At 36.8% G+C, this 22,148-nt stretch overlaps 1 protein-coding gene across 2 annotated transcripts in view; it reads right to left on the bottom strand.

The window, feature by feature from the left end:
• MAN1A2 (mannosidase alpha class 1A member 2) overlaps window positions 1–22,148 on the bottom strand; it is a 176,324-nt gene that overhangs the window by 35,625 nt on the left and 118,551 nt on the right. For both annotated transcript variants that reach the window (XM_042953597.1, XM_042953598.1), the window contains exons 9-10: window positions 5,034–5,149; window positions 1,645–1,864 (exon numbers count right to left, since the gene is read on the bottom strand). In XM_042953597.1, coding sequence (XP_042809531.1) covers window positions 1,645–1,864; window positions 5,034–5,149 — 336 coding nt within the window. The remainder of the gene's footprint in view (window positions 1–1,644; window positions 1,865–5,033; window positions 5,150–22,148) is intronic.

Genomic DNA, 22,148 nt, shown 5'->3' with positions numbered 1-22,148 from the left:
CTACAGCATGTCACATTTTTAATACGTCTGTATGAAATCCTACTGTTTTATATCTATTAGTGGATTTGTGGCCGAGACCTGCATAATAAGTCTTGTTATCATGGGTCCTAGTACATACACTGAATATCCATAGTGGTCCTCAATGTTTTACTAATTTTAGCTGCATTTTAAATATATATTTGACACTCTATATTATTAACATAATATAATTTAGCTTCTATTTATAACTTAGATCACTGACTTTCTACGTACTACATACCAACACTAAACCACCCTAAAATAACTTCTACTTCAATGTCCTTTTGACTTAGTTGTAGTTTGTCAAGAAATGGAATCCCTGCCTTACTTAGTGAGAGAACTGAAGGGTCAATTTCACCATAAGTTCAATTCCTCATTATATAAAAACAACCTGAACTAACCTGAACTAAAATGAACTAGGATAAATTTTAAGCCAGTCACACCTGTGTCATGGTACCTGATGGCACAGTAACCCTAAGATGGAAATTCAGTTATTTAATAAAAGCAACAATTCAATTTCTGAAATCACAAATAGAAATTACTAGTGTTTACTTTTTCTGGGAACTCATTGTTCATTATTTCATATAGAAACACATTTTTAAAACCAGAAAAAAATCTTGGAAGGTGTACTTCAGTATTTCTCAGTCCTTTTTCAGGATTTCTAAAAACCTAATTGTTGGGGCACCTGGGTGGCTCAGTCTGTTAAACGTCGGACTTTCGCTCAGGTCACAATCTCATGTTTGTGAGTTTGAGCTCCTTAGCGGGATCTGTGGTGACAGCTCAGAGCCTGGAGCCTACTTTGGAATCTGTGTCTCCTTCTCTCTCTGCCCCTCTCCTGCTCATGTTCTCTTTTTTTAATAAAAAAATAAATAAAAAACCTAATTGTCTTCTCTCTCTGTGAAATTTTAATAATAAATATACACTGTTTATCTATGACTGTATATAAATGACTGTATCTATGACTGTATACAAAAAAAGAAAAAAAGATTTTTTTTCACCCCCAAGAACCAATTTTTTTCACCACTGAAAACCAACTCATTTTTCAGGTAAGGACACTGAAGCCCCAAAATATTACATATGTGCCTAAAGCAATACAGAGGATCTTTTTAGTTAAACGCACAATCAACTCTAAAATTACTGGTAAACTAAGAGACTACTAGATACCTAGAATAACAATTACACATTCAAATAACTACTATTATCTTTTGGTCACTCTTATTTTCACAAGAGTATAGACAAGCCAGTAATCTAAATCAGGTTTGTGTTCTTTTAAGTAACTAGTCCTACAGAAGCTGAAATGAATGGCTAAAATGGATTCTTACTATACTAAATAATGTAATCCCATACATCCCCAAATGTCATTTGTCATCCCCGCCTCTTGTCACTAAAACAATTTCTTCAAAATCTTTATTAACAAAGTCAGTAGTAGAATTCAGAATTGAAAAAAATGATTCAGGAATACATTTCCAGAATTAAAAATTCAAGGTCTTAAGAAAATGATTTACTGTGTTAGAATAACCTATTTTAAAGTGAAAACTGCCCATATATTTTCCTTCTAATTTCTAGACATATTTTTAACTTAGAGGTTATTTTAGTCTAAGTAGTTAGTGTTATTAATACTCTTACCAGTTCTGTCATATGACTCATGACATGTACGTGCAATTTCTGCCCCTAGCTCTAAATAATGACCAGCTTTATCCATTCTGGAACCATCTGCTCCTAGTGCAAACATTCCCCCAGCAAAACAGGCCAAATGCCCCATCTTCTTTTCTAAGTGCCCATTTTTCCACTCTCCAATAAAGGTGAGACCTCCTCGGGACTTCTTAATAAGATGTTTCTCTATAGCCTACGAGAAAGAGAAGATAGTTAAAATTTTAGAAGCAAAGTGTTAGTGTTACTACATCCTTCTACTTATCATAAAACCTTGGTAATAGGATATTCTACAAACTGGTAACTTTCCCAAGCCGGAAGAGTTAATTTATAGTAAGTTTTGGAGAGTAAACAAGTTGCATATAATCTTGAACAAATACCCCATCACTACTACGACAAAGACAAGGTGGAAGAGGGAAGACTGGCCTAAAGACTACCTTTCAACACACCACCTGTATTATAGGTTTTTTTCTTCTTGAGCTAAATGGAATTCATAATAATCAATTGAGATCATGAATAGAAATAAATTAATATAGTTATATAACAAGTTTAACCCAAAAGACTCTACCAATTTATTTTCTATTTCATACAATAAACCTGAAGACGAAGAATATCTAAGTTAATCTAAAAATAGGATTTTGACAGTTAAAATGGTTTCTCCTTTTCCATATAACTATATCTCTTGTCAAAGTACTTTAAGAAGGTACTAGTAGATGAGGCATCTTATAAGTTATAAAGCTTACAAAACTAGTTAAACGTTCAAACTTAACTCCGTAGCCCCTTACTTTGCCAACTTAGGCACTTATTTTGGGTGTTGTGCCATGGCTATGAGAGACCAAGTGACAAACACAGTCCATCCTACTGGAATGTCAATTTTACTCACAAGATGTAGGGATGGCAAGAAAAATATTTTGTATTAAACTTGAATGTAACATAAAATAGAGTCCAACAATCACATTTAACTTTAAAAATGGGATTTTTGGGGCACCTAGGTAGTTCAGTCGGTTGGGTGCCTGACTTGAGCTCAGGTCATGATCTCATGATTCGTGGGTTCAAGCCCCACGTTGGGCTTTGTGCTCACAGCTCAGAGCCTGGAATCTGCTCCGGATTTTGTGTGTGTGTGTCTCTCTCTGTCCCTCCACTGCTCGTTCCCTGTCTGGTCTCTCTCTCTCAAAAATAAATAAACATTAAAAAAATGAGATTTCTAAGAGCTTTGTTCCTTTGGACTATGTTCTCAGACTTTGCTAAATGGGGCTATAAATTAATTTTCTACCTTTAGTGATACTTCTATGGAAAAGTATAACTTCATAAATTCTCTTTGGTGAAAACGTAAAAAGTATTACATCTGATTAGAAAATATACTTTCCTGACAATAAAGAGGAATAAAAGAATTAACCCACATGTTTGTAGATTGTTCTCTGACAAGTTCAATAACAGCTTTGGAAAAATCTATTGTGTATTCTTTATAATGATGAGGTTTGTTTCAGAACTATAAGGAGTATGCCTTATTCGTCATGTTATACTTCACAAGGCCTGTTAAATGTAGCTTACAGTCAATAAATGCTTGATTTACAAGTTTTTGTTGTTCTTTTAACCACAGTACACTGAGGCACAAAAAGGTTAGTTTTTCGAGTGCAAGGACAATGTTTTTTATCTTTGTGAGCCTCGTGGCATCTAGCACGTTTTCTACATGTAAGGCACCAATAAATGCCTCCTCAAGAAACATTTATTGACTGCCCACAATGGAAAGAACACTATATGTCAAGTATTAGTTTAACTCCTCTGAGTTAAACAACTACAGGAAATTAGTTCCCTAAAAAGTAAGGATATAGAAAGGATAAGATTTTTGCTTTACTTTAAAAACAAAACAACTGTAACTCTGAATAGTGTTAATATATATGAGATATATATACAATCAACAAAGCCTAAATGTGTCTCTTTGAAAATCACAAACAGCTTTGATCCAAAAAAAAAAAAAAAAAAAAAGGAGAAAAAACAAAACTCAAGAATATCAGGAATAAGGGGAGAGAAGGATGGGCAAAATGGGTGAAGAAGAGTCAGATATAGGCTTCCAGTCATGGAATGAGTAAGTCACAGGGATAAAAGGAGCGATAAAGGTCAATGGTGAGCATAGCATTATGTACCGACTTGTCAAATCACTGTTTTATACCTGAAAATTAATGACACATAATGTGTCGACAATACTTCATTAAAAATAAATGAGTAACAAATTAAAAGAAATGTTTATATGTAACTTTAAAAACTGATTAAAATCACTAAAGGGTTATGAGGTTATAGTGGATCAGAAAGCAAGTAACTTAAGTGGTTAACACACTTCTCTATCTCACAGTTTTTGCTTGGTAATATCGCATACAAGTGCTTGCAAGACTGAAACCTGTTCCAATTTTAAGCTGTCACAACACTGTGGTGAAAGGTTACATAAATATGAAACAGTCAAGTGGTTAAAAGCACAGGCCCTGGAGCCAGACTGTTCAGTTCCAGGCTCCATCACATACTAGATATGTGACTGTCAGCAATTATTCAACCTCTTTGTGCCGTAAGGTCCTCATGTGTAAAATGATAGTAAAGATTATTTGCTTTCATATACATAAAAGGGGTTACAACAGCACCTGGCATGTGGAAAGTACTAGATAAGTGTTTTGCCCTTGGTATTTATCCATAAGGCTTTCCATGTGTAGGTTCAATGTCATTTGAAAGAAGAAATGTTTATGGAAATGTATATGTGACGTCAGAAGTTTTTTCAGTCTGTGTAGATAATAACTAAATGTAATTAAGTTTCCATACATAAATATGTTACACTAAATTCTTCAACAATTTCTTTAATGAATCATGGGAATCTACTCCCAAAACCAAGAGCACACTGTATACACTGTACGTTAGTGAACTTGACAATAAATTATATTTAAAAATTTGTTTAATGCTTATTCATTAATGTTTAATGTTTATTCATTCATTTTTGAGAGACAGAGACAGAGCCTGAGTGGGGAAGGGGGCGGGGGGGGGGGTGGGGTACACAGAGTCTGAAGCAGGCTCCAGGCTCTGAACTGACAGCACAGAGCCCAAAGCGGGGCTCGAACCCACAGACTGTGAGATCATGACCTGAACCGAAGTCGGATGCTCAACCGACTGAGCCACCCAGGCGCCCCAACAATAAAATTATATTTAGAAGAAGAAAAAAGTAATAAAATGCCCCCCAAAATGAAAACAATGTAAGATTTTTATATTAAAATTCTAAAACTCTATAGGGAGGGCATATAATAAAACACATGTAAGGTGTTCACTGGTCACTATGAAACAGCATATATTCAGAATGTTAAGCAGGTAACTATTGTGACAAGAATTACCTCAATAGCATCATCATACATTTTCCTTGCCTCATGGTCTGTTTTATCTGACATCAACCATGCTTTCAGTAAGTATTCATAAAAACTGTCTCCCAGCCCGCCAACTGATGTATGATCTGTAACAAAAGGAAAAGAGAAGGGTGAAGGTGGAGGAAAGAGAAGACAGAAGGCAATTCAATAATCTTTCTCAATTATAATGACTATTACTGGTCAGTCATTTAAAATTATACTGGCAGCCTTACTTCCAGCCTACTTCAAATTTAGTTGAGCAAAAGTATACTCTCATCACTCTCCTCTACGTGGGTACCCAATTTTCCAGAAGTCTCTTCCTGCTGGATGAGGTATTTCACATATTTAGGAGTCTTTTTCTTCAGCCATGTAGTTTGTACACTGTCACACAACCAAGCTTTTCCAGAACTGAAAACAATTATCTTTCATATGATAAGGACTTAAACTATACAAGCTAGAAGATTAAATATGAGATATACCTAAATCTGATGTTAACCAAAAAGAGCCCATTTTTTCCATAGGGTGGTTAATGGTGATTTCTATTCTATAGACAGCAGATTAAAATAAGTCCAAGAATTCCTTGGTAATAATGCCCTGCACTTTTAATCCTATCCAAGGCAACATCATAACTCCCAAGGCAACCGTACTCTTTTATCCCTGACTTTTGACAAGCCCTGCCCTACATTCTTAAGCTTTGTTTAAAAACACATATCCCCCCTGCATGAAAAGAAAAACAGCACACTTTTGCGAGCTGTCAATCATTCATGGAGTACCAGCACTGGTTTTCTACTTTTGTGGGGAAAGGACAGACCCCTGGGTGGTTTGTGAAACAACTGGCTTTCTGCTTGGGGGAAAATGCATATTAATGTTTTTATCTGTAGCTCATAAATATAAATTTGTGGTGGATTAATGACTTAACAGTAAAACAGAAAACTGTAAGTACACCAGAAAAAAATATAATAAAATGTCTGCCCTTCTTTAGCGAATGATCTTCTTTGGCAAAACAAAGGAGCCACAAAGAAAAAGATTTATAGCAATATATGGTACAAGCTACCATAAATGAATCTGTAAGGCAAGAAATAAAATAGGAACAGATATATGCAACACATAGAACAGAAGTAAGGGTTAATGCCCTGTACAAAGAAGCCTGATAATTAAATAAGGACAATTGCTACCGAGCACACACAAGTAATTTAAAAAAAGTAACACAAATTGATAATTAACGTAAAGAAGTTCAACTCCATCAGTGACCAGAGAAAAGCAAATTAAAACAACGAGGTTTCATTATGTTGATTTAATTGGCAAACATTTTTCAAAGTATTTTTTTTAAGTTTATTTATTTTGAGAGCAAGTGAGAGCGGCGAAGGGGCAGAGAGAGAGGGAGAGAGAGAATTCCAAGCAGGTTCTGGGCTGACAGCAGGGCTCGATCTCACAAACAGTGAGATCATGACCTGAGCCGAGATCAAGAGTCAGACACTTTACCAACTGAACCACCCAGGCACCCTGGCAAACATGTTAAAAATTGTTAACGCCCAATGTGGATAAAGTTATGGTTCAAAGTTGCTGGGAATGGAGGGAAGTTTTATAGTAGCTTTCAAAATTTAAGCAGGCTTTCTACTTCTGGAATTATCCTGTAACAAATACTTGCACAAACACACAAGTATAGATATAAAAACAAAACAAACACTTCATCAGAGCACTATATTCATTAAACATGAGATAACTTCAAAAGTCTAGAGAAGTAGCTACATAATTTACAGTACAAACATATGTAACAGAACATGCAATCATTAAACAGAATCAGTGAATCTGCAATCTGTACCAGATATTGAAGGATATCTATTATATGCTGTTAAGTAAGGGAAGGACAAGTTTCAGAATAATATAGTTTGATACTGCTAAAATTTGTATTTTCAAAGAATATTACTGTCCACATAGAAAAGGTATGAGAAGACAACTGTGCAGAGTAATTACATCTCAGAAAGTAGTCCTTCAGTTTTTACTTTGCATACTTATGTATTACTGGACTACATGTAACTTGTGTAATTAAATCATCTTTTGTTACAGAAAGTAATAAATGGGGGGAAGGCCACCAGTCACTTTCAAGAACATGTCTGCTAATACTGTAGTAATTTGCTTGTACCTTCAGTAGCCTGTATCTCAAATGCTCTTTTCTCACTTTTTTCCCACTAGTCATTAGTGCACATGATGAATTTCACGTATGTATACACCCACAAATCCACCACCAAGATGAAAATACAATGCATTTCCAGCATTCCAAAAATCTGCCTCATGTGGCCCTCACAATCAATACCCAACTTCCAAAGATAACCATTTTTCTGACCTCAATCACTAAATGATTTGTCAAGTTCACATAAAACGGCCATATACTCTCAAGAATGATTTGGTAGCTTAATGATTTCCTTTGTTTTCCATCTAAATGTCTAGAAGAAGGACCCCTCTGCCTTACAGAGGCTTCCTCAGTCTCCAGCATTAAGTGTTTGGGTATCAGAGAAGACACTTAGGGGAACAGAAGACAGGTACAACGATCCCTTACTCTAAGCTTCGGACTGCACAAGAAAATCACGATTGAATTTCTAATAGTTCTCAATACTCATCACACTTACATTTAAGAATTTTATAATGATGGTAATATATAATGATGGGCTGAGAGGATAAATTATACTTAGATGCTAAATTAATTCTAAAAGATTTAAATATTTTATGGTTACTGGAAATCATTAAAGATAACATATAAAATATTAAAACAATATGAAACTAAGTAGACAGGGAATGTCCCTCATATTTAATGAACATATAGGACAGAGAAAGATTTAGGGATGCCTTTTAGGTACATTATTTGCTAATGAACAAGAATGGAGTCATTTTATATTTGGCAAGCAACTATTTTAAAGCAGCTATATCCAAACAAGTATGACAAAATATCCCCATCAACACTGCTACCTCAATTTTGTGGCTATGTCAAAACATCTGGACTCACTCAGCAAATGATACCATTACTATCTTACCAGCTGCCCAGTCTTGTCTTAGACTTCAATCAACTGCTTAAAAACATGCCTGACTGTAGTTGTCCTCTTATTTTAACCATGACTTTCTCATATAGCTTTTAGGTTTCATCCCCCAGATTTTCTAGTTGCCTTCCTTTTATCTCCTATCTTTTTCTCTCACCATTTTTATTCTTTCCCATCCCCTTAGTCATGTCACTTACACTGAGTCACTCCTGCATTTCATCACCCTAGAGGCCTTCCTCCTAAGCTATCACCTTCAGACTTCTCTTTTCCTGCTTTCCTAAGTTAAACCCATTATTTCCTCAATACTATGTCTTAGTTCACGCCTGTTGTACTGAATCATATTCTTCTATGATTTCCCAAGAAAGACTATGTGAATTGTAGCTTTATTATGAGCTTCTTAATTTTATTTTATAAAGATATCAAATTCAAGGTTGGAAATCATTTTCCCTCAGAGGTTCTCAAAGGTACTGTTCCAGTGTCCTGTAACACCAAGTATCATGAGTGAGAAACATTGGCGATGCTGTTTTATAGGCTCAAGGTGTTCTCTCTCAATGCCCCCTTCCTCACACTCAACTCATTTTCCCAAGCTTTACATCTTCATTTTGATACTGGTTAATTTTTTTCCTACATTCATTGTGCTAAAGATTAGTATCTTTCAGCTCTGAGAAAATTCTCTTCTATTGTTTATTTTCTTCAGTTTTGCTTGTTTCTCTCTTCTGAAACTCTCATTAGTTGGAAATTGGACCCCTTGGATTGATTTTATATTACCCTTCTCTCTCAAATTAGTCTCTTTGTTTCTATATTCTGGGATTTTTAAAAAAAATCAATTTTTTCTTTTAGTCCTCTCACTGAGGTTTTTAATGTAAGCAATTATACCTTTTACCTCCTTTCTGTCCTCTAATTCTTTCTTTTTCAATGTACCCTGTTCTTATTTTATGAACACATCATCTTCTTAGAGTTCTCCAAAATAAACAGATATGTTTATTTATAGAATTACTTCAGTTTCCTCTAGGATCCCTGTTTGACTTTAATGATTTTTTTTCTGTGAAATTTAACATGTGCACAGAAAAGCATATAAAACATAAATGTTATGCTCATTATAGAGAACATCTGTATAATATCTACTCAGAAGAATGTCAGTACTCCAAAAGCCTTTCACATATCCTTTCTCAATTACAATTCCCACATCCTCAAAGGTGAACCACTATCTTGACTTTTGGGGTAGTCACTTTTTTTACCTGGCTATCATCTACTACCCTCTCTCATCTGCTACTATTTAGTTTTGTCTACTGGTATGTTTAACAAAGGTATCATATATTCTCTTGCATCAGTCTTCCAGATCTCAATGCTTAAGACTCAACCATGTGGCTATATGTATGCACTGCTGTTTGATATCCCACTGCACCAATCAACCATAATTTATTTATCTGTACTTAAGAATGAAGTTCTCAGTAGCTAGTGTGGGCTTTTCTCTACCAAACAGTAGGTACTCTCTCACTGAGCAGACTTATTGGTCACAAGGTCTCTCTCTTGAGTGGGAATTCTGACTGGATGCTTTCTGTGTAGGCTAAGTTGAGGAAAGGTGGGCTATGTGCAAGGCTTTGCTTTAGAGTCAGGAAAATGGTACTTGTTGTGAAATTGGATCTGCTTGAATTTCAGAATAAAGGGAGGCTTTATTCTGGGTTATTAACATCCATATGGAAAATTTTCACCTTTCTTCTCAATGAAATCATTAAATTTTTTAAAAAGAAGTGCTCAAGGCATCTGGGTGGCTCAGTCAGTTGGGCGTCCAACTTTGGCTCAGGTCATGATCTCATGGTCTGTGAGTTTGAGCCCTGTGTCGGGCTCTGTGCTGACAGCTCAGACCCTGGAGCCTGCTTCAGATCCTGTGTCTCCTCTCTGCCCCTCCCCCACTCCTGTTCTCTTTCTCTTTCGAAAATAAATAAGCATTAAAAAATTAAAAATAAAATAAGAAGTGCTATGTAGTTATGCCTACTATTAAATGTCAGAATGAGCTGGTGCATAAGAATTTTAAGTGGAGCCCATGTTCCCTTTAACGATCTTATACCTAGATTTTAGCTCTACTTTTTACTCATTATTCAATTACATGTACTTACAGTTTATGTACTCTGAACCTCTCTGGAACTAGATCAGTTACGGTTTTTGTAGTGCTCTTGTAGTATATTCTAGGTGTGCCTTTCTCGCTTCTACTCACTCACACAGTCCCAGCCAGAATGCATTATGCTAATTTGTTGAAATATCTTGACCATTATGATCTCCCGTTTACCACCAAATTTCTCTACCATCTTGGGTTTATTGTTTTCTACATTTTTCTATACTTTCATTTCATTGTGGTCTCAATGAGGATGGCTGGCCACAGTGGTGAAGTTATAGTTCAATCTTCCACCATGGGGCAGAAGTCCTAACAAAGCTTTCTCAAGTTGAATTCTTTCTGGATAATTTGTTAATGCTGTATATGTTGGATTTCTCTTTCCTCTGTCTTCTATTCTGCTCGCACTGTTGTCCTATCATGAATAAAAATCAAAGCAGGTGGGAACTTAAAGAATCTTAGTTTACTCCAATATTTCTAGACTGTGTGTAACTTGTAAGCTTGCAACCACGCAATTCAAGATGATTTTAGGTGGTTTATGGAATAATTTTTTAAAACTTGTCACAGTTTTATAATGACTATTGTCAAGATGATCTTTTCAACAACAAAGGATGAAATAATATTAAAAGGCATTTCCACACTTGAAAACAAAATACAAACTGTAATGCATAAGAAATACAAAGAAACTCATTGTGTTAAAAGCAGAAGTTTCTATTTCTTGAAAGTGAAGTAAATAGAGACATCTAGAAGTTTCCCTCCTCCAACATAATGGGGTTCAAAGCACTCACTCATGGTGGGGACTCCTAGACTAGCAGAAGGAAGCGGAAACAGCTGTATGATTGAGACTGGGATAAATTGCTATATATTGGGGAAAATAGATGTATAATACCCTTGGGAGAGCTGAGATTCCAGCATGAAAAAGAGTAAGTTCTAGACCGATGAGCCAGTGGAGGCATTAATAAAACTTCCAGGAATGGAGAAGTAATGAAAGTGGAAAGAAAAACATACACTTCATGAAGCTCTCACTCAAATTGAGCTTGCAAATGAAACTCCAAGGCAGTGCGCCTGGGGGCTCGGTCGTTAAGCATCTGACTTCAGCTTAGGTCATGATCTCATGGTTCATGAATTCGAGTCCTGCATCGGGTGAGCCCTGCTTCTCTTTCTCTCTCTCCCTGCCCCTCCTGGGATTCTCCCCCTCTCTCTGCCCCTTGCTCACTTGTGCCCCCCCTCCTCAAAAACAAACAAATAAAAAAACTCCAATGCACATAAGGAAAATGAGTTATGAAAGAATTCAACTATGTTAATAGAATTTACCATACCACGAAAAAGCAAATAATGCAGCTATCTTCTGAAAGCAATTATAAAGTAAGTATATTTTAAAAGTATACTAAGAGAGGGGCACCTGGGTAGCTCAGGTGGTTAAGCCTCCAACTTCAGCTCAGGTCATTATCCACAGTTCAGGAGTTTGAGCCCCGTGTCCGGCTCTGTGCTGACAGGTAGGAGCCTGGAGCCTGCCTGGGGTTCTATTTTCCCTCTCTCTCTGCTCCTCCCCTGCTCGTGCTCTCTCTCGCTCTCTCAAAAATAAACACTAAAATATTTTTTTAAAAAAGTATACTAAGAGAAAAAAATTAACATATAAAGCCCAAACTGATCAATTTGCACTGAGAAATTGGCAAATATGTAAGATTTTAACACACCTATTTGAAAACAGATCAGAAAAAAAAGTTAAAAAAAAGAAAAATGAAAAAAAAAATAGCTAATGAATCTGAAATGCCTTAAAGGAAATTCGACTCTCTGCTAAACTGTGAGCAACTTGACAAGAGACACTCGTTGGCTTAAGTTTCTTTATATATCCTATAGTACCTCACACGATTCTTACTTATAGAGTACTCAATGAGTAATTATTAAACAAATGGCTGACTTTCCATTTTCAAGTATTAAAAGATTTTCACAATTATAATATCTTGTCTTTAAGGTATTTTTTCTTTTTTATTTTAAGGTATTTTTTCATTAAAAAAAATGATTCCATCTTCAGTCTCTCACTTGTTTTCAGTTTAAGGAAACAAATAATTATGGGAGAAACAGTAATACCTAGCATAACACCTAATACTTACAAATTCAGCAAAAAAAGGTTTACAGAATGAATGCATTAACTACTTGAAGCACTCATTCTTGCAAGTTTTACTAAAATTTGCAGGTATACAGTTTTAAACACCTTCCTAATTTCCCCCAACACGAAGATGTCTATAATTGTAGTATATTCAATATCTTACATGGAAAATCCACTGGAAATATAAGTTTAAAAAACTTAAAACACCTCATTCCTATGAATTATCAGAAATATGCAAAAAAAAAAAAAACCCCTTTGTATTAAGATTTTCTTTTTGGAGTTTTTAACCTTCTGTAAACACATCTTTGCACTGAGAGCTTTTTAATTTTCTCACAGCTCACTGTCCAGATACAGTATTTCAAACTACTCAGGGAACTGTAGTAAGAATGTATTTTGTAAAAATACCCAAATGCCCAAACTCCATTCCTCTCCTCTCTTTTTTTTAAATTTTTAATTAATTATTTTATTCCTTTTTTTTCCAATATATGAAGTTTATTGTCAAATTGGTTTCCATACAACACCCAGTGCTCATCCCAAAAGGTGCCCTCCTCAATACCCATCACCCACCCTCCCCTCCCTCCCACCCCCCATCAACCCTCAGTTTGTTCTCAGTTTTTAAGAGTCTCTTATGCTTTGGCTCTCTCCCACTCTGACCTCTTTTTTTTTGTCCTTCCCCTCCCCCATGGGTTTCTGTTAAGTTTCTCAGGATCCAAATAAGAGTGAAACCATATGGTATCTGTCTTTCTCTGTATGGCTTATTTCACTTAGCATCACACTCTCCAGTTCCATCCACGTTGCTACAAAGGGCCATATTTCATTCTTTCTCATTGCCATGTAGTACTCCATTGTGTATATAAACCACAATTTCTTTATCCATTCATCAGTTGATGGGCATTTAGGCTCTTTCCATAATTTGGCTATTGTTGAGAGTGCTGCTATAAACATTGGGGTACAAGTGCCCCTATGCATCAGTACTCCTGTATCCCTTGGGTAAATTCCTAGTCCTCTCCTCTCTTAAAAGAGTTTGAACTTAAGGCTGCTGCTTGCTCCTTATTCCCCTACATTCTGGCTTTAGCCTCCCACACAGAGCCGAAGCAAAATGGTACTCTACAAGTTAATAGCCACTTTTCAGTCCCAAAACATCAAATAAAATTTACAAGTCAGAGAAGATGACTAGATCACACAAGGCAGAAATAAGGGAGAGAACAGAAGGCCCAAATTAACTAAAAGGGAAGAAGAAATCAAGGAACCGATTTTAGAGTTACTAAGAAGGTAAAAACAACAGGACAGGAATCTGGCCACACTGTCAAGTTTCTGGCACAGGCCAGGCTATGTAAAGTGTGGGTGAAATACGGAATCACAATGAGGAATAAGTTTTAAAGTAGAGATAATAAGCTCAATTTTGTACCTAGTGAGTTTAAGATACCCCCCAAACAATCAGGAAACAAATATCCTGTACATGGGAGGTTTTAAGTTTAAAGCCCAAGAAAAATCAGTAATGAAATACTGACTTCTATCAGGAGGGGGGTGGAGGGACAATTTTTTCTGTAAAGGGCCGGATAATATACAGCCTCTGCTGTGTGCTCCTCTGTTTTGTTGTTGTTGTTGACGATGATGATGACTGTTTAAACCCTTAAAAAATATCGAAAAAATAAACCTATTTTTAATTTGTAGGCCGAACAAATGCAGGCCAGAGGGTAGCCTGATGCAGTTTGCCTATTGCTGATTCAGATTTCACTGATATATAGGACACAGTTCATCCTGTAAAAAGAGAGGAGGTCTGTGAGGCACAAATGGAAAGGATAAGAAGAATTCCTGGAAATATCAACATTTAAGAAGCTAGGTGAAGAAGAGTATGAAACAAATTCCCATCCCTTTAAAGCACACTGGCCTTGTGTGAATGTGGTAAAAAGTAACATCATGCTGGTTTCAAGTCCAACCCTCAACAGGCCTTACAGGCTCCACTTCTTTTTATGGGACCTTGCTACTGTCAGGGAAAGATGCATGGTATAGCCCCTGATAGATGGTGAGAAACCCTAGGGGGCAGGGCTGTGTCTCCCCAGGTGGGGCCGTGATAGATCAGCCAGTCTTCAGCCAACCTGACTGCTCGCTGAGACACATGAGTAAGTCCAGACAAGACTGGCCTCTCAGCCAACCTGTAGATTTTGAAGAAATAAGAAAGTTTTAAGCCACTAAATTTAGAGTGGTTTGTTATACAGAAATAGCCGACTCACACACTGTCCTTTCTGGACCAGTCTACTGGCCCACATAAGAAATTACTTTTAGTGGAGTGATAGAAAGCAGAGCCCAGAATGCAATGTATTAAGAAGTGAACAGAAGGCCAACAAGAAAAACCAACGAATATAAACATTTCTTCAAAAGGCTACGTCATGATAGGAAGAAGAGAGGTGGAGTGTCTGCTAGAAGGGGCTATGATAATGAAGAATCAAGGAAATAGAGACAAGGACTTCCCAGCAACTGAAAAAGGAACCAGGACTGTAACACATGGTAAAATTAAAATGGGAACACCAAGAAAGAAAAGAGTTCAAGTGCTGAAAGAAGACATAATACAAAACACAGGTCAAAGGAAAATCCTACCCAGGATTGTCTGAGGCTGGAAAAACAGAGAAAAGCCCAGTGACTAAATGAGCTGAGAGGTAAAGAGATCTCCTACATAAGGATCTTTACTTTCACTTTGACTTAGGAAGCAAGGTCACCTGGGTGAAGGGAGGTAAAGCGTATGGTGACCAACTTTTTAAAAACTACCAGAATACTTCTGGGAGTAACTGCAATTTTTGAAAACTAGAAGAATAGAGGGGCACCTGGGTGGCTCAGCCAGTTAGGTGTCCAACTTTGGCTCAGGTCACGATCTCACAGTTCGTGAGTTTGAGCCCTGTGTCAAGCTCTGTGCTAACAGCTTGGAGCCTAGAGCCTGCTTCAGAGTCTGTGTCTCCCTCTCTCTCTCTGCGTCTCCCCCTCTCTCTCTGCGTCTCTCCAGCCTGTGTGCCTTCTCTCTCTCAAAAATAAATAAACATTAAAAAAAAATTTTTTTAAGACCTAGAAGAACAGAATGAGACATACAAGGGGCAATAGGGAACAAAGAAATTAATACCTTGAACAACAAGTTCATGATGAGGTTAGGCAATGGAACAATAGAAATGTGCTTCACATTTTGTTCAGAGGGAAGATACAGTAATGATTAATTCTAAATGTCATTAGAAAAATACAAATAATCAGGGTGCAAGTTAAAATTCAAGGGCAATTGTTAGAAAAGATGAAAATATATATGTTTTTGAAACCAGTAAAGAAAAAGACAATGAAACAAAAGACTTAAGGCAGCATAGGGAAGATATTTTAAGAATGTATAATAAATAGAAAAAACCCTAAATAAACAGAAACTGACTTAGAAAGACTTGTGTTTTGGACCCAGATGGAGTAACCAGTGACTGAGTTTACCCTGTAACCTAAAACAGCCAAAACCAATGGACATGTACATGAAATGATGGTTTTCAAGATACTGAGCATCAGGCAACAAAGGACGGTGATCTGTGAGATATGAAAAATAAACAAGGTGAGTCCCATGACTGCCCCAGATTACTGCCTCAAGAAAGTTTCCCATGGGGCGCCTGGGTGGCGCAGTCGGTTAAGCGTCCGACTTCAGCCAGGTCACGATCTCGCGGTCCGTGAGTTCGAGCCCCGCGTCAGGCTCTGGGCTGATGGCTCGGAGCCTGGAGCCTGTTTCCGATTCTGTGTCTCCCTCTCTCTCTGCCCCTCCCCCGTTCATGCTCTGTCTCTCTCTGTCCCAAAAATAAATAAAAAACGTTGAAAAAAAATTAAAAAAAAAAAAAAAAAAGAAAGTTTCCCGGCAGAAACACAGGGAGAAGAAAATAATGCAGTCCAGAAAGTCCAAGGCAGCCAGGGTTCCCAGACCAAGGTGCCAGAGAGGAGACCTGCACAGAAAGAGAAACTAGATATCTGCAAAGGGTTCCCTTGAGTATCCAGCAGAGTACTGAGTAGCACACATATGTGAGGAAACTACCTGATACTGGGAGAAAATAGCACAAATGGACTGTCTTGGGCTCACCAAGAGCCTACTGGTAATAATGCCTCTTCCCCTGAGCCAGACTAGAAAAATTCATACTTCATGGGGAATTAGACCAGAGAACACAGGAGGGGATAATCAGCCCTAGCACTGAGTGCAAGGCACCAGATTCCCCTAATAAATCATAAAATCAACATAGGAAAAGGTCCAATAGTTTCCAAGTAACTTAACTGTATCCCTGAACAAAACTCAAGACGATTTCTAGGAAAAGGAAACTATCTGGCACTCAAGCAAGGTAAAACTGACAATGTCTGACACCTAATCCAAGATTACCAGGTATGCAAAGAAGCAGGAAAGAAACAACTCACAATGAGAATAAGGAACCAGTCAAAACTTTATCTAGAATTGACACAAATGGTACAGTGACCAGAGAAGAATATTAGAAGTTATTAGAACTGTGTTACCTATATTCAAATAGGCAAGTAGAGAGACAAGGAAGATATAAAAAGATCCAAAATGAATTTCTAAAGATGAAAACTACTGTGTTAGAGACAAACAAATACAGTGGAAGGGATTAAATACAGTGGAAGGGATCAGATAATACATATGAAAAGATCAGTGAACTTGAAGGCACTGCAACAGAAATTACTGAACATGAAACAAAAAAAAATTTTTTTAAACAGAAACAAGTATCAGTGAACTAAGTGGGTCACTACACAAATAATTAGAATCTCTGAAAGAGAGACACGACAGAAAAACTATTTGAAGAAATAATGGCCAAAATTTTTCCAAATTTGATAATAACTGTAAACTCACATGATAATGAAAACACAACATATCAGCATTTGTGGGATGCCACTAAAGCAGTACACAAGGGAAAATTAACAGCATGAAACCCTATTAGAAAAAAAAAAAAGGTTTCATATCAATGACTTCAGCTTCTACCTTAGAATCTAGAAAAGGAAAAGGAAATTAAACACAAAAGTAGGTTAAAAAAAAAGACAAATAATAAAGGTTGGGGTAAAAATCAGTGAAACAGAACCTACAGATTTTAAAAGGATAAGGGAGTATTATGAACAACTTTACGCCAATAAATTTTTAAAACTAGATGAAATAGACAAATTCTGATAGACCAAACTTACCAAAACTCACTCAAGAAGAAATAGATAATATGAACAACTTTCCATCTGTCAAAGAAATTGAAATTGTACTTAAAAACCTTCTCCCCAGAAAACTCCAGACTCGGATAGCTATGTTGGTAAATTCTATCAAACATTCAAGGAAACAACAATAAAACTGAGGAGGAGGGAATACTTCACAACTCACTCTGAGGCCAGCATCGTAATAGTACTAAAACCAGACAAAGACAAAAAAGAAACCTACAGAGGAATATCTCTCATTTAACAAATCAATTATAAGAAAATACTGAAAGGCTAATACATCATGAACATCTAGAATAAATACGTATGATTTATTCTAGAAATGCAGAGAAGGTTTAACATTCGAAATCAATCAGGTGGGGTGCCTGGGCGGCTCAGTCAGTTAAGCATCTGACTTTGGCTCAAGTCACGATCTCGCGGTTCATGGGTTCAAGCCCTGCATCGGCTCTGTGCTGACAGCTCAGACCCGGGAGAGAATCTCCCTCTCTCTACCCACCCCCCACTCATGCTCTGTCTCTATCTCAAAAATAAACAAACATTAAAAAAATAAGATAAAATCAATCAATGTGATTCACTCTATTCAATAAACCAAAGAAGAAAATAGATGCACACACAAAATATTTAAAATACATTCCTGATAAAAAAAATTTTAAGCAAACCAGGAAAAAGGAACTCCCTCAATATCACAAAGGGCATCTACAAAAAAAACCAAACCCTACCGTTAAAGACTGAATGCTTTCTCCCTAAGATCAGAAATCAAACAAGGCTGCTCCCTTTCATCACTTTTCTTCAACACTTCCCTACAGGCTCTAGCAGGTGCAAAGGCCAAAAAAGAAATGGATTAAATTTAAATAAATGGCATTCATATTGGAAACAAAGATGTAAGCTATCTTTACATAGAGATAATAAGGTCATCTATGAAGAAAATTCAATGGAATCTACAAAAAAGCTACTAGAACTAAAAATTGAGGTTAGCAAGTTGCAGACACAAGATGAACATACTAAATCAATTTTATTTCCATATTTTAGCAACAAAATATAAGAAACTGGAATTTAAAGTATCATTTTTAACAGCATCAACAATATGAAACATCTACAGGTAAATCTGGTGAAACACATGAAAGACCTGTGCACAGAAAGTGACAGAATATTTGAGAGAAGTGGTGAAGAATACCTAAATAAATGTTGAGACTGATACAACCTGTGCACAGGCCGGAAGATGTCAACTGTCAAACAGTGTTAAGATGTCAATTTCCCCCAAATGATTTCCCAATCAAAATACCAGCAGGGTTTTCTATAAATACTGACGAAGTGATGCTAAAATTAATATGGAAATGCAAAGGACTTAGATAACCAAGACAGTTTTGAGAAAGAAAAAACTCAGAGGGCTAATCCTACTTGATTTCAATACCTGTAATAAAGCTAGAGTAATCAAAACAGCATGGCACTGGCATAATAATACATAAATAGGCCATCAGAACAGAAAAGAATCCAAAAACTTATACCTATATGTACAACTGATTTCTGACAAAGGTGCAAAGGTAAAGCCAAAGCCAATGCAGTGGAGAAAAGACAGTCTTTTCAACAAATGGGTGTATGGAATAATCAGACACCCACATGCAAAAGAGAAAAAAAAAAGAAAGAAAGAAAAGAAAAAAAGAACTTTGATACCTGTATAAAAATCAACTGAAAGCAGATCACAGACCAAAATATAAAACCTAAAGCTCTGCAACTTTTAGAAGAAAACACAGGAGGAAATTTTGTGGCCTTGAGTTAGACAAAGATTTCTTAGATATGACACAAAAGAATAATTCATTAAAAAAGACTGATAAAATGGGACTTCATAATTGGAATCTTTTTTCTTTAACTTTGTTAAAGAATGAAAAGACAAGTCAAAGACTGAGAGAAAACCTCCATTTACAAAATGGGCAACCAGAGAGGGGTCTGATCAGATAATTCACCAAAGAAGATAAATGGATGGGAAGTAGCTCATGAAAAAGACATCTCACTGGTGATTTGGGAAGTGTTAATCACCTATTACAGTGGCTAAAAGGAAAAGGCTGACCATGTCAAGTGCTGGTGCACGTGTGGAGGAACGCTGCTCATGGGAATGGAATATGGTACATCCACTTCAGAAAAGAGTTGGACAATTTTTACTAAGTTAAGCATACACACCTACCATATGATACAAACATTCACTCCCAGGTCTTCACTCAACAAAAATGACAACGTACGTCAACGTGAAGGCTTGTATGTCAATGCTCATAGCACTTTGTCTGTGATCACCCCAAAGTGGAAACAGCCCAAATGATCATCAACAGGTGAACGGAGAAACAAATCAGGGCATTCTAGAAAGTAGAACTCTACTCAGAACTACTGATAAACACGGCATGGGCAAATCTCAAAATAATCATGCTCTGTGAAAGAAGCCAGACAAAAATAAAGCATACAAAGGATTCCATTTATACAAAGCTCTACAAATGCAAATGTATCTATGACGAAAGAAAGCAGATCAGCAGTTGCTTAAGGAAGAAGTGAGAAGGGGAGTGAAAGAAGACTCATAAAGGGGGATGAGGAAACCTTTAGAGGTGATAGATAGGTTCATTATTTTGATTGCAGTGATGATTCCATAGGTATATACTCATTTAAAAACTTACCAAACTGTACACTTTAAACATGTACCGTTTACTATATGTCAATGACACCTGTTTGTTTATTTAGAGCGAGCATGCAAGCAGGGGAGGGGCAGAGACAGAGGGAGAGAGAGAATCACAAGCAGGCTCTGCACTCTCAGTGCACAGCCCAACGCAGGGCTCGATCTCACAAACTGTGAGATCATGACCTGAGCTGAAATCAAATCGGGACGCTTCACTTACTGAGCCACCCAGGCTCCCCGACTCTACCTTAATAAAGCTGTTATTAAAAAAGCAAGTAAACAAAACAAAAAAGATACCTGAAATTAGTCCTATCAGTAACGCAACAAACTTAACTCCATTTAAAAAAATACTGAGAATCACACTGGAATTCAAAAAAAAATTTTTTTAAACCTCTATAAATACACCATAAAACTTTTTAATCAAGATATACCTAAATAAAATTGCTCAGGAAACTGAAAATAAGGAAATGGTCAAAAGTGAGTTGGGGATGGACAGGAGGTTTGTATAGAAGATTTGGAAGAGTAAGCAAGAGAAGTAAACTGATCAAAGAACTGTCAGAAGTACAAAAGATCCAGGTGGAAATGGAAATTATAAATTTATAGCAACTTCAACATAACTACAGATGATTTTCATCAGCAATGCTCAGCTGAGTCTACAAATGGGAAAGGTAGATGGCTGGGTTGATACAAGTTTTGGGATTGGAAGGACAGATAAAATAGAAGGTAAAGTACTCGAATACTCCCCCATTGGTTTGGATCCTATGCAGTCTAGGCTGGATACGAAAAGAAGCAACAGGTCACCAATCCTCTTGTCCAAATATTCAGGATCCTTGCTCCATTGTTTTGTTGCACCCAACCAGGTAAAACAGCAGCCCAGTTGTCAGTCTGCTCTACTATTATCCCCAAATTCGCAACTTTCACCATGAATGAGAACCCCAACATCGCTTGTCAACTTTAGCGTGACTTCTTGATTACTGTTCTTTCCCAGTCCTTAAAGCAGGTATTTGAAATCTCTTCTTCAAAAGTCCCCTACAGCTCTACCTTCTGCCTACTCTCAGCATACAACCCTGCCTCCTAATTCACAGAAAAATATAGACCACTGATGGGGGAGAGAGGAAACCCTAAAAACGTATCTTTCAACTTGTTGCACCCCCAACTATCATTTTATCTGTTCGCTTTGCTTATTAAAGAGGAAGAAATACCCCTTCTCTACATACTCCATCTAGCTCTGGACCCTAACTACTTCTGCTTCCTTCTCAGGAATCCTCCCCCTCTTGGCTGGTTTTATCTATAACATCTACCCTTCAACTGAATTTAAATGTTTATTAACATCTTAAAACTGAATAATCTTTCTTGAAGATACTATACACTTTGAGTTTGAAACCTATCAGATGTTTACTGAAAAAAAAAGTGAAAAAAGAGAAATCATGGATGATGTCTAGATTTCTGGCTGGGCAAATGGGTGAACAATGGTGCTCTTCACTGAAATTGATAATACTGAAGGAGGAAATGATTTAAAGTAGAAGGAGTTTGAATTTGGGGCATGTGGAATTTGAGGCACTAGCTGGATATCCAAATAGATGTGACAATCAGGTATGTGGAAATCCCAAGAGACTGGGGATATACACTTGGGGGTTACCAATATATGAAACAGATTTGAGCCATGGGAGTTTGCAGGGAGTGATTAAAGAACACAAATGGTACGCTGGGGCATGACACTTACACAAGTAAGAGTCATTCAAGTAACACATTGGGCATTTTCTATTTTGTCCTAGCCACCTACAAATATTTCTAGGCATGGTGTCATCTACAGAAAGGATTAACAAATGAGCAGGAAAGAAAACAAGATAACGGAGACATACAGGAATTAAAGGAGGTAAAATAACAGGGTAATTAGCAGAGAAAGGCAAAAGTCTTTGGTATCATGATTTAGGGGAGATGTTGTTTAGGTCTGTGAATTACTGCCAGGGTTTACAGATTTAGTTCTAAGTTACCA

The sequence above is a fragment of the Panthera leo genome, chromosome C1, assembly GCF_018350215.1.
Source record: "Panthera leo isolate Ple1 chromosome C1, P.leo_Ple1_pat1.1, whole genome shotgun sequence".
Taxonomy (NCBI): Eukaryota; Metazoa; Chordata; class Mammalia; order Carnivora; family Felidae; genus Panthera; species Panthera leo.
Note: the sequence above shows the minus strand (reverse complement) of the source record. Positions and strands in the feature narration are given on the sequence as shown.